This window comes from Drosophila guanche, unplaced genomic scaffold (genome assembly GCF_900245975.1).
Source record: "Drosophila guanche unplaced genomic scaffold, DGUA_6, whole genome shotgun sequence".
In the NCBI taxonomy this organism is placed as follows: domain Eukaryota; kingdom Metazoa; phylum Arthropoda; class Insecta; order Diptera; family Drosophilidae; genus Drosophila; species Drosophila guanche.
This window is the reverse complement of record NW_022995744.1, coordinates 5,115,023-5,128,409: the sequence shown is the minus strand read 5'-3', so window position 1 is coordinate 5,128,409 and position 13,387 is coordinate 5,115,023. Positions and strand designations below refer to the sequence as shown.

General features: G+C 46.6%; 1 protein-coding gene across 5 annotated transcripts; it reads left to right on the top strand.

The window, feature by feature from the left end:
• The first annotated feature begins 22 nt into the window (after positions 1-22).
• Positions 23-13,001, top strand: LOC117579739 (hippocampus abundant transcript 1 protein). Of its 5 annotated transcripts, none has more exons than XM_034265754.1 (10): positions 2,935-3,040; positions 8,695-9,517; positions 9,584-9,838; positions 10,259-10,354; positions 10,420-10,944; positions 11,001-11,209; positions 11,267-11,353; positions 11,417-11,514; positions 11,575-11,850; positions 11,990-13,001. In XM_034265754.1, the coding sequence occupies exons 2-10, from the start codon at positions 9,026-9,028 to the stop codon at positions 12,085-12,087; spliced, it is 2,136 nt and encodes a 711-aa protein (XP_034121645.1). In that variant the 5' UTR covers positions 2,935-3,040; positions 8,695-9,025; the 3' UTR covers positions 12,088-13,001. The 5 variants fall into 5 exon arrangements, with proteins under 5 accessions (XP_034121647.1, XP_034121645.1, XP_034121646.1 ...); XM_034265755.1 differs by lacking the exon at positions 2,935-3,040 and adding an exon at positions 8,079-8,199 and having other exon boundaries at positions 9,587-9,838; XM_034265751.1 differs by lacking the exon at positions 2,935-3,040 and adding an exon at positions 8,079-8,199.
• The last annotated feature ends 386 nt before the right edge of the window (positions 13,002-13,387 follow it).

Genomic DNA, 13,387 nt, shown 5'->3' with positions numbered 1-13,387 from the left:
TTCGTCTCTTCTTTGGCTAGCGAAGGGGCAACGATGATTCTAGCGATAGCAATTGCGTTGCGATGCGATGGCAACCCTAGAACACATGTTGACAGCGCCTTCCGCGGCATTTTTTAGCACCAAAAACGCATCTATCTCCGTTTCGGCCCGTGGAACGCATTAAATTTTCAGTGAAATTAAACTTTATTAAATCAACCGAGCGTCGTGTCCAGGTGCTGCTAGTCAGATGCGGTCGATTGTGTATCCATAAATCAAGAGGCATGCATGCCCCAAACGCGAACGACACCAGTCCCAGCCCCAGACCCAGCGCCAGAGCCGAGGCATCACCATAATCGAGCGCGCCTGGTGCCTGTATAAAGGATAAACTAGAGAATACACCACAAATGCGTCTTCAAATAATATAGTATTACAAAAACATAAACAGTGATGCATGCAAATTGCCGAAACATTCAGTAAACAGTCCCCGCCCGACTGCAGTTCAGGCTGAAAAGAGAGCTAATCAACCAAACCCCCTTCCCCGCAACACACACAGCACATTCCCCACCCTCAAACCGCCGACGCGCGGCGTGTTTCCCAGTGCAAACATTGGAATATAAGAACGTTCTGTGCCAGAGCCACGTAGCCGCAAAAGTTGCCACCGAGATGCCCAAGATCTATGTGAAGAAGCCCTTGGCGGGCCTGGTCATACGGAATCGTGCCCACAAGAGCAGCAGTATCTTCACGGTAAGTGCGCCCACTGATAAGTGAGGCAGAGCCACCACCTCCTTATCACCATGAATCACTCCACTATACTAGCTGACTGTTTGCCAGTGAAATGAGGTTTAGAATTAGCTTTAATTGTAATACGTTCGCTCGTTCTAACGAGCAATTTTGGGATCAGTTGATGACAGACATGCGCGCGCTGATATTCTGATTGCTTTTTTTTTATACTGCACGGAAATTCCACTTCAGCGGCAAATCATGCGATGCCGCTTATCACAAAACTCAGGCGAATGGGTGGGTGGGTGTTTGGGCGATAATATCATAAGGTTTTCCCCTGCAGCGTGCCCTAAACCGATGATTGCCTCGGCCAAAACACCCAATAAAAACATAAAAACCTGTGGTAATAACTGCTCGACTCGGTATTTCCATAACCATTTCTTAGTTCTCGTGCGAGTAAGTGTGTCACATTTCATAATCACCTCAACATCGATGACCTGCCACACACTCTTCTCTGTCCCAACGTCTGCGAACCACTTGTGGTCGGAACGGGACAGAGCGGTAATCGACTTTCGTTTTCGTTGAGAAGCTGAAGTTGTTTTGTTCTGTTACGGTGGGTCCACAGCTGCTGCTGGGTTTCTGTTTTGATTCGAAGCGAGTTTTGGGCGAGCGTTGAACTCTCGCTNTTCTCCGTGAACCAGTTTCATAGGTTGCTCCGTTAATGAGGTGGCTATGAACCAATTAAAGGTCTTCCTTCAATCTTGCGGGGGGGGGGGGGGGGGGGGGGGGGGGGGGCGGCGGGGGAATGGAAGCAACTGTTTGTTACCGTCTTTCTTTGTGTGTGTTCTAATTTCTAGGGACGCCGCCGCGCTAGTAAATATTACATTAGTAGCTACTTTACCACTCCCTCGCAGGTAGCAGCAGCCGCACTCACCTCCGACTAGGGGCGTGTAACTATACGACTCCACCTCTGACTGATGGCGTCGCCCGGCACATGGCATGACACATTCCTGACACCCATGGCCCTGGTGCTCTGACTGAAAATGTTAATTAGCCGCATTACTGGTGGAAATCAAAGTGAGAGTCAGAGACAGAGCCAGATTCGTCGCGCTGCCAAGCCCTCAGCACTATGCAACAGATTTCACCAGAGTTAAGGGTATGGAAAGCTCATGACGCATGCGCCAAGCTCTCTTTCCATTCCCTCTCTCTATTTCCCTTTTTGTTTTGCTTAATTACTGGTTTTATTTCGACCCGAAGGGAAATTATGTAGAATTGCTTTTCTGGGCGACCTTGACTACGCTACGTGTTAATTACTGCACAAGGTACCCATTAGTGGCAACATGTCGCCCAGGAGATTCCTGTAAATGAGCTTTAGTTCAGCGTTAATTAACACTGCCAAACGAATTCTCAATTTTTCTTGGACACCACCGGCAGACTCGGACACAATTAGGAACGGTAGAAAATTTCCCTGCTGACAAAGTTCCCCATGGGGAACACTTTTTTCCACTTGCTGCACGGAAAAAAGCTTATTCATTCATAAAATTCGAAGCAATGGCGCCGAATCGGGCACCTGCCAAAAAGCAGAGAGGCAGAGAGACAGAGAAAGAGAGAAAAAGTCCCTTCGATGCGAGCCGGGTGGTGCACTCGCTCTCAACATATTTTGAGTACTGTCTAAACTAGACAACAACAGCATTGCAACAGTTAATTTAGTCAATTTTTACAACCCCTCACACTGCAGCGTTTGGACAGTGCTTCGGCCAGGAACAATGCAACAACAGAAACAATTGCAATTGTTATGGGAAATTTTGTGCATGCGAGAAAGCAGGTTTGTGGAGCAAATTCTGCGACGAAAGTGAAATAATCGAAGGCGTGTGTCTGTGTGTGTGCCTGTGAGTGAAAGTAATGGCGAGTAGGGAAATTCCTATTCCTGTGATGAAAGCAGGACCACAGGAAATACCCAAATAGATTATCTCAAAATCAATCTGGACAGCATCTGCTGAAGAGAATTCTCTATAATCTGTGTATCTTTTTCCTGAATATATAATTACGCCAAAATGGGTACATTGAAAATGTGGCAAAGAGCACCAAAAGAGCTTTTGGCCTTTAAAGCTTCGTGTGTCGCGTGCATCATACGGTGGCACAAAGAAAATGTTCGTTTTGCCATGGCCCAGGGGCAGCGAGTACAAGTCCAGACGCTTTTCCAGCTGAGTACGGCGCAGCATGTGGAAAAGCGAACAACACGCTCGGAATCGGCATCGGAATCTAAATCGTTGCGCATCTATAGTCGCGTAGCGTTGTTGTGTTCAAAAATACCTACACGATTTTCCCATGTTGTTTTAGCGTGCGTTTACATTTTCGCTTTCATTTCGTTTCGTGGTAGTTTCCTTAATTATCCGTTTAGTTTTCCTCTCGGTTTGTGTGCGCCTAAACACAAAGACTTTTCTATAAACAATTGAACCCTCCCGACAGTATGATGGGCAGGGGCATCTATAGAGTGTGATTTGTGTGTGTGTGCTTGTGCGAAATTTACTGTAAGAAAGCGAACACGTGGGGGGGAAATTGACAAAAACTGAACTTGAAATGCTTCTAAATCCGTTAGAGCACGAACGCGTGCTTTTGCCTTCAGCTGTAAGTCCCGTTACGCAAAAGCTGTAGCTGTACCGCAGATGTAAAGACATTCAAAGAGACATCTGATGAAAAAATTTACTTTACTTTGCCTAAGATCAAAGCGGGGGATACTTGCTTTCCTTGAAGAAGGTCACAAGGACCCACCGGCTTTAAAATTTGCCATTTTATCAACGCCCCATTTGACCAACCGCTTAATGTACTGAGAATTTCGCATAATTCCGTGGCTCCAACCATTGCGGGTCGCTCGTTAAATGTATTCATTGTTCTGCTTGGGATTTTAATGGTCAGTGGATTTCTGGCTTTATGGCCACATAAAACTCCGCTTAGTCGCTGGTCCCCCGATTGAAATCGTCCCAGGGAACAGGAGAGAGTGCCTTACCCAAGAGCAACATGCAAGCCACTGTCGTCCTATCCAGGGCTCCTCGGCGGCTTGTTTGTCTGATTTGGTTAACCAAATTTGGACTGCTTTGGCCAAAGTTCAATAAACCCGCACCGCAGGATAGGAGAGAGTGAGTAAGGCCAAATATGGCACGACACTTTTCCCTTATAAAGCGAAAGCCAAGGAAAAACCCTTGCCACGCATACAGTATATTTTTGCTGACTGAATTGAGTCGAAGTCTGAGATGCCAGAGCCAAACATTTGCCCAACCGGCGCCGTTAATGCCAATCAATTACGGGGTGGAGTCCTACTCTTCACACGAGCTCTCCCCAGAGCGGAGACATCAGGAGACAGAGCTTCGCAGTCCTATGTAAAGCCGTTAGATAACACACTGCCGTCCATAAATTATGGCCCATCCACGGGTTTGTTTGCTTCCCCTAAAGAATGAAGCCTTTTGTTTGGGAGTGTGGGCCATTGTTTCGGCATATGCCGCAGTGAAACCTTACCACAAATCCGCTACCAGACAAGAGCGTCAGCAATAAAGTATGTACTGGCTATAGAGGATTTTGCAGAGCTATAATAATCATCCACCAACCAGTTTCGGAATCAAAAATAGATACGGACAAAGAAGACATTCTGAATCGGAGGATTTTAGTTGTTTTACTTCAACTTCCTTTTTTTCAAAGAGTTGTTTTTTGGTTGAATGCGACGGAAACATCAAACTTCTAAGTCGTGTATTTGGTTTTTTGGCCAGATTCCAGTCCATAGCCGTAGTCTTCTTTATGCAAATTAACTGCACGACTGCCTCGAATGCAGAAGAGTCCTGTGCCCGTGTCTGTGCCAGTACCTGCACCTGTGTCTGCGCTGTGAACACAGTTTGGGCCAAAACTTTAAGAATCATAAATCTATTAAAATTTGTTTGTGTTCCACTCCGATTTACGTGTTTGTCAGGCTGTCAGTTTTCCGTGCTCGTTGCTGCGACATGCAAGGTCCGCCCTGAGCCCGCCGTTTCGGTGCAATTCGAGGGGGCATTATCATGTCAATAGGAGGCAGCTGTAACAGAACTTCAACTTTCCACCTTGCACCTTGCCCTTGCCATTGGCTGTGTCCTGATGAAAATCAGTTTGATTTGACAGCCTGCATTGGAATTTTTCTAAAGCCGGAAACGAAAGAAAATCAATAACCATCATGTGAGAGGAGGACAGGCTGTGAGAGTCCTGTTTCCCATAGTTATTTTTAGACGTCATAAACGCAAATGCGCAAAAGGATGTCGCCAGCTGCTTGTCTGCAGGAGTCCTGTATTTGGGAGAATATCTGAAAGAGTTGAGCAATAATATGAATACGGAAATGTAGATAAAAAATGTATTAAAAAAAATGTATTCTAATTTGTGGATGATAGCAGAACAGTTCTTTATCTTTGTCTTGAAGTTATTGGGAGTTCTCTTTTCCATTTTACTCTTGTGCTTCTCGAGTCGAGCGTGCAGGAGCCATGAGAACTGGTAAAGATCAAGGGTCAAACTTTTCCTTGGACCATCCCACATGCGCGCTTTAATGTTTGCTGCCTGGCTGGAGACATCTCGGCTTGACACTTTCTGGCCACCATGTTGTTGACAAACTATTTATAATATTGAGAGGCGGCATGCAGCGAGTGGGCCACATTCCATATATTGTATATGTATACAAAATGCGTATCCCATATCTGTATACGTTGCATTCGCTGCAGGCTGTCCTCGTGGCATCGAGCTGAGTTCCAAACAGAGACACAGCAGCTGTTGCTGTTGCACTCATGTGACCTTGGTTTTCGCCATTAGCTCCCTGCCATCAGCAAGCGGCACAGGCGACACAGCGTCCATTTATATTCAAACAAGCTGACATTTGGCATCTAGTTTCAGTGGAACGCAAACTGTTGATCGATACTCGCCACACACAAAAAAAGAGATGAATGATGCGACGTTCATGGTTTCGGCTACGTATTGAAAATGCCTTCAGGTCACTTTCTGTTGCATACTTTTGATCCTTGGAATCCGGTATTCCGGTACATTGTATTCAATCTACTTGCGGTTCGTGGGTGGCACTGATTGATTTGTGTGTGGGCGTTTAATTAAAATTGCGACAGTGTTGGGCTCCAGCTCCATACTCGGCGCCACCTGGCTAAACACCCACAGACATACCACACGCGCAATAAAGTTTGACTCCTGCCTGCAGGAGACTGGCTGTGTGGGCGTTGAGTTTTACTTTGTTGCCAACTTGTAACAGTATCTTTGTGTGTGTGTGTGTGTGTGTGTGTGGAGTGTGTTTGTCCTTGGTTGGTTGGGCTTTGGCCTACTTTTTAATAAAAGAAAAAAACCGAAAAAATTGAAGAAAGAAGTTGCCTGTTATTGGCCATTACGTTTGCTGCTGTTCTTGGTCTTATTGCAACAATTTGAATCAAGTGCACGAAAGGTGATGGAGCCTCCTTTTTGGTATCCCAATGCAGGCCAAATCGAGTGGAAAAACTTGACCTTGCGGCCACCCCTTTTATTTTTATAATTTTGCGTGTTAAATGCGCCACACGTGGGTAGCCTCGGGCGAGGACCACAGTCAGGACCTAAGCCTACATTTTTGCCAGAGCGAGAAGAATAATTATAAGCAAAGAATTTGATTACACTGAGAGAAATATATACAGCTAAAGTAGAAGAAAGTCTAGCTAGAATTAGGAAATATTAAATTGCTGACTAAATTTCCCATAAGCGAACGGACACGTGAATCTGAATGGAAAATTTCTGCATACAGTTTTTGATTAAAGAACTTTTTTCCAACAGTATGTTGTACGTAATACCCCGTTCTGTTCGCCATCAGCTCACATCCTATTTTGGACAGGTTTTCAATTTTGCTTTCGCTACCGCCCACAAAAATTGCCCCTACCCTTGTGGCTTCCCATTTTTTTGTGGTTGTTGCTGTTGCTGTTTCTGTTTTTTGTGTCATTGTGACATTAATGAAAGGAAAACATGGAAATGTTTTCTAGCATGTCTCTTGCCAAATCATTACGCCATCGTCGCCATGTAGTTGTTGTTCGGCGGCATGCCCCAAAATGGATAAGTCTGTCCGGCAGTCGTCCGTTGGGTGTCCGGGTCGGGGGGACTGCCATCATCCCTCTGCCGCCTGTCAAGGTCAATCCCAGTGCAGGCTTTTGATGTGGCCACAGGCCACACAGGCGGAATTCCACGCCAAATTTTCAAGTATTTTCTTTCAAATTGGATTTGAGGACTCATAGAGGATGAGCAAGGACTGCTTCTGCATTCAACAATATCCGCCTGCTGATTGACTTTGCTGCGATTGTTTCCGGCAGCCAGAGGCACACCCGGACTCTGCACTTTCCGCCTTTTGTTCAGTCCCGGATGATTATGTAGATGACGGACGGACAGTGGGGGAAATCCCTGTTATATTTGTGCACTGCACTTGACCAGAGTGCAGAATTTGTTTAAGCTTCTTCCACATCTTCCGTTCTCTTCTGCTGTATAAATGTGGCATAGCAGCTGCAGGCTGCCACGTTTGGCAAGCACTTTAATCTAATTGCAGCAGCAACAAGACAACAATCGTTTCCAACGTTGACTTTCCCACAAAAGTGCCACACAATAGCTCTGTTTGCCGTTCGGAAATAGCGAAACTTTCATCGTTCGTTAAGCTTTGTCCATTTGGCGATGAGCGAGCTACAATTTATTTTGGAGCAGCAATTTTTGGGCAGCTCTTTACCCAGCATCCCTTAAGTGGAAGGGTATATTGATGGGTACGCTCATAACCCGAAATCAAACCGATCCAGCTTATATTCAACATGGTTGCAATTCCCTTCATCTTCCAGTTCAGACGGGAACGACCTGGTGTGGTTAATTTTCAACTTTTAGAATTCCGCAATGGAGTAAACCTGATTAGAGGGTATATTTTAAGTAGAAACTCTGTTGCTGCTTGCTAATGTGTATTTGAAAACAAGGTGAGGCTCTCACTCTCGCTCTCTCTGTGTGTCACTCACCCACTCACAGAAAGAACGCAAGGCAATTTCCAGAGCGCTCTCTGTGAATGCCTCACCTGTTTCATTCTAACTCTCGCTTCATCCGCTATCTGACTTTCGCGCTCTCTCTATATCGGTCTTCCAAGCTCTTTCAAGCTCTCGTGCTCGACATTTAATTGCACTGTTACCGTTGTTCTGCCGGTGCTACGGTGATCGTGCTCAGTGCGGCGCGAACATTGAAACCCAGCAGACAGAAAGAGTGGGGAAATGGGGAATGCCTTTTCGCTGTCTTCGGGAATACACTGACACAAACTTGTAGACATTAGGACACTTCACTTAACGTCAGAATCAGATTTGTATTTTATTGTATTTTATTTAGAAGTTTTGTCAAAATTCGAAGCGATTCTTTTTTGTGAGCTCTAGTCGAAAATTCAAAATTTCCGCGCATCCCTCGCAGTGCATCAAGATTTCTTCGAGTGAAGATTCCAGGGTTATACTCGGCGTGTGTGTATGTTGTGTGCATATGTGTGTTTTTAGGCCACGCGTTCCGACAGCAGCAGCAAACAAACAAACAAATATCCGTTTGGATCGGATGGCATAAAATTCACTGATCCAACGATCCTCTAACGATTTCCATTTAAATCCATTTTAATTTCGAATTTTGTTTTTTATTTGTTTTGCTTTGTTTGCTTGTTGCTGCTGCTGCTGCTTCTGTCTCTCTCGATCTCCAAGCCCCACACATCCATGCTTGCTGTCCCAATTCGCGTGCCAGTGCTAAAAGGCAGTATTGTTCAGCATTTAGTCCAAGCTTTTTAGCGCCATTTGGCAGGCAGGCATGGATGGGGCCAGTGACGAAGACCGGCCACCACCCACCCGCAAGGCTGAGGATGGGCAATGCCGCAGTGTCACAATGGAAATTCGAGAGACATGGAGGTGCCGCCTCAGAGCTGAAACAAAATCGCTCGACGACAAATGAGTGAACGTTGGAAAACTGTAATTACAGCCAGAAAAGTGCGTGAAAATCCATAGAGCTCCAGGCTACGTACACTCCCAAGTAAAAGTGGCGGAAATATATTCATCTAAGCCAAACAGATGATAAGATAAGACAGAGCAGAAGAGCAAACGAAGAGGAGGCCACGTAGAGGTGACTCAACTGAACAGGTGGCAACAACGCTTCCAAGGAAACAAAAAAAAACCAATAACAGCAACAACTGTGATCCCCGTACACTTCCCGGCACATGCGAACCCCACGGCAATGGAATTTAGTGTGACCAGGACAATACCGATTGAAAATATTAGACGTCGGCCCACTGGCCACTGAGCGAAAGGAGACAATGCGTAACGGGCGGTGTAACGCCCAACGGCAAAATAAAGAGCAGGAGCAGGCGGAGCAGGAGCCTGCGAACCTGGAGCCAGAGCTGGATGCAGATTCCGAGACAGAGCAGGAGTCGGGAACGGAGACGGAGCCGGAGCTGCAGCTGGAGGCGCAACCTGTCAGCTTGGCTAGCGGGCGAGTGATCTGCACGCATATTAGGCCAGAGCCCGAGCCAGAATCGGGCGAGCAGACGGACACACAGAGCACGGACAGCAACAGCTCCACGCCCACAACAGCAGATGTGGCTGACGAGGGAGATGGGGAGACCGTCAGCTCACTGCCGCTGTCGCCGCCCATCTGCGGACGCGGGCAATTGAACAAGCGACATTCACCGCTCAAGCGGCTTCATGCGGACAACCGATCGGCCTCCATAGCCACCACCACAAGCACGAGCACCAGCACGACGCCGAGCAGCGGGATCAATCAGCCGGATCTGGACAATGTGCCCACGGTAAGCGAGAGCGGGCAACACATTCATCCTGGCCACATCGACGACTCTAATGCCGCCTCTCTCCTGCAGTCATCGCGCTACGCGGCTCATCCCAGCAATTTTGTGGAGACAGCAATCACCGCATCGTCACTGGCCAGCTCTTCCCGGCATGGCGGGGGCGGAGGCGGTGTGTCGGGCAGCGCGCATCGACGCACCCACTCGGCCGCCTCCTACATTTCCATGCGGTCGCTGGCTCCAGGCGCAGATCCGCCATTGGAGCGGGGCAAACGGAATCGATGCAGTCGCTGGATACGCTATGCGTGCAACGTATGCTGCTACAAGGTTGGTTGTTCCCCTGTGTTCCCAGTGTCTTTCATCATCAGAAATCGGATGTTGAATGGAATTTTCCATCGCTGATTTCTGGCTCTTGGTTTTTGTTGTTTTTATATTATTTTATTTATTGATGAGCGACACAACAAATCGGTTAGAGACCGAAGAGACGCTGGGGGTGCTCTGCCTAACACAAACGAAAACAATTTCGAATTTAGTGCAATTTATTTTCAGTCACCCGCATGGCAGTGACCAATTGACGGGTGCTGTCGCGTGGGGTGAGGTGGGGTTGCCACACGGTTGCTCGTGCAATAGTTGATGACGCAGCTTCCATTTACCATTTACACATCTGCCACCATGTGGCGACATTCTACAATTAAGACTCCCCCTTAGCCGTGTACTAATGATTCAACTTAATCTTTCTATCCGTAGAGTTCCGGAATAGGCGAGCCGAGTGTTCATCATGCGCTGATTGTGATATTTCTAGAGTTCTTTGCATGGGGACTCCTAACGATGCCCATAATATCGGTAAGCAGAGTGTGGACTCCGTGTGTGTGTGCATCTTTTATTTACTCCTCTTTTTTTTTTTGCAGACACTGAACCGGACATTCCCGGATCATACGTTCCTCATGAATGGCCTGGTCATGGGCATCAAGGGCATCCTGTCGTTCCTGGCAGCGCCACTGATTGGCGCTCTTTCCGACATTTGGGGTCGAAAGTTTTTCCTATTAGTGACAGTATTCTTCACCTGCCTTCCCATACCGCTGATGTCTATCAACACCTGGTGGTTCTTTGCCATGATCTCAATAAGTGGGGCCTTTGCCGTCACCTTTTCGGTGGTATTTGCCTACGTTGCCGATGTGACCACGCCGGAGGAACGTTCCAGGGCCTATGGTCTTGCCTCGGCCACCTTTGCTGCTAGTCTAGTCATCTCTCCCGCATTGGGCAATGCCCTAATGGACATGTATGGCGACACGCTTGTGGTGGCTCTATCCACGGCCATAGCGCTGCTGGATGTGTTCTTCATACTGGTCGCTGTGCCGGAGAGTCTCTCGGAGAAGGTGCGTCCATCCACCTGGGGTGCACCCATCAGCTGGGAGCAGGCAGATCCATTTAAGGTGAGTCAGGAGTCCAACCAGGAAATTTAAAGCGATTAAATTACTTTATTTTGCAGGCTTTGCGAAAGGTCGGCACGGACAAGACCGTCCTGATGCTCTGCCTCACTGTGCTGCTCTCCTATCTGCCCGAGGCTGGGGAGTACTCCTGCATGTTTGTCTATCTGAAACTTAAGATGGGCTTTGACTATGTGGAGGTATCCGTCTTCATAGCCATCGTTGGCATCCTCAGCATCACAGTGCAAGTGACTCTGGGCTCCTTTATGAAGTAGGTCTCCGCAATCTCTCTGCATCCTCATTGCTCATTCTCATTTGTGTCTTTCAGAGTGTTTGGTGCCAAGCGCACGATCATTGTGGGTCTGGCTCTGGAAATTGTGCAGCTGCTGTGGTACGGATTTGGCAGTCAGAAGTGGTAAGTGGACGTCAAGAGAGATGTAGCCGAATGTAGTGTGATTATCCAATATTGTTTTTGCAGGATGATGTGGTCGGCAGGCGTTGTGGCTGCCTTGGGATCCATCACCTATCCTGCAATCAGTGCATTCGTATCGCTGTATGCGTCACCCGAGAGTCAGGGTAAGTATTGGAACGTTTCCACTTGGAGGATTCTTTTGACACATGTGTTCTCCCATTTAGGTGCTGTTCAGGGAATGATCACGGGCATGCGTGGCCTGTGCAATGGCCTGGGACCTGCTGTGTTTGGCGTTATCTTCTATCTATTCAATGTGGATCTGAACGTTGATCACGAAAACTATGCTAAGAGCAGTGACAGCAGTCGCGAGACGAATGTGGAGAAGATATCGCATCATGTGCCAGGGCCGCCATTCTTGTTTGGCGCCCTGTGCGTCGTGTGTGCTATAGTCGTGTCAGCGTTCATACCCGAGGGCCAGAATCCCGCATTGGAGAAGAAACGTAAGGAAACCAAGAGTCCAGCCACAGCAAGATAGAAGCAGAATCAAGACTCGCGGCAAAAATAATGATTTAATAATAAATGAACTTCATAGTGCGGATTGGAATCTCTTGATTATTCATGTTTTAAATCTTTTCGCAGGCGCCTCGCTCGATGTGCAGTATGAGATCGAAACTGGCCACAAGGCACCAAGCTCCCTGGCGCCGCTCATACGCTCCGATTCGCTGGCGCAGCTGTAGTCGTCCTATCCACAATCCACACAACAACACACAGAAAAACCGCAACAACCGCAGCTGGTGTCTAAAAATACGTATAAGCAGAGTATTTAAGAATTAACTTTAATCAATTTTGTAATTGTAACGAATGCTGTAACTAGTTTGGCTTTAGTTAGTCCTCCCCCACCCCCACACAAACACACACTATGGTTAAGTTCTATGGAGAGAGAGAGAGAGTCTCTGCGTCGATGCCGAATGATCATGCTGCTATTGCCTTGCCGCCTGAGACTTTCCCATTCAAGTTACCTTCTGTTAGTTTCTATCTTAGCCCGGGCACTTTATAATGCATAGGTAAGAGTTATCATCAACCCCACACCCGCAGCTTTTAGGATCAGTTCAGTTTGTCGTTTGTTTTGTGGCTCAGTGCTGGGGGAATTCCCTTTCGGCTGGGAACTACACCACAATACAGCAGACGAGTGTTGGAGCAACAACAGAAACTGCCAAATAATTAAAACAAAGTAATTGTAAATTCGTAAAAATCTTCTGCGAAATGCAAAAATTCAGCACAATAATTCAGCAAAAACAGCCACAAGCCCCAACAACCTACTTTTTAGTTACAAACAAAATAAAAACAAAACAATTAGGAAGAGGAAACATCCAAATAAACTGAATACTAAGCTTTACTTTGCAAATTGTAGTGATCTAAAGTGAACTAAACTCTAAAAATAAAAGCGAAACTAATCCTAGTTTCAACAGAGTCAGCAGTCTACTACCTATATAGAAGCTGAGTACCGGGGGATATAAATGTATAGATGAGAAGTGGGTATTGGACACAAATCATAATGTTAGCTGTTAGCGTCGTGCATGCCTCTAATCGTGCGTAAATCACAGGTGTAGTTTTTTATTTATATTGATAAAGCCAGTACGAAAAACAAAACGAAAATGTTTCAATGATGCTTGAGGCGTGCCCAAAAACCAATCGAATCCCCCGTGTGTGGAATGTGCGTGTGTATGTACAGAGTACTTTAGAAAATCAAGATTATATATTTTTCAAAGTGTGCTGCAAAAACAGTGTAAGGTGCTCCTCCCCGACCTAAGGATCGAATGCTGAATGCTGCTCTGAATAATGTATAAGTACGGGTAGGACAACAGACAGACAGAGTTTGTATGTAGGAGAAGGATAATCCACATTTTGATTGTAAATTATTTAACATGTAATTTAGTGTTTTAAACGAAAACCAAAATAAACGAAAACTGTTTGATGAAGCGCTTATACCATTGAATACCATATCTTTTCCACACATTAGGGGGATGCCAACTGTGG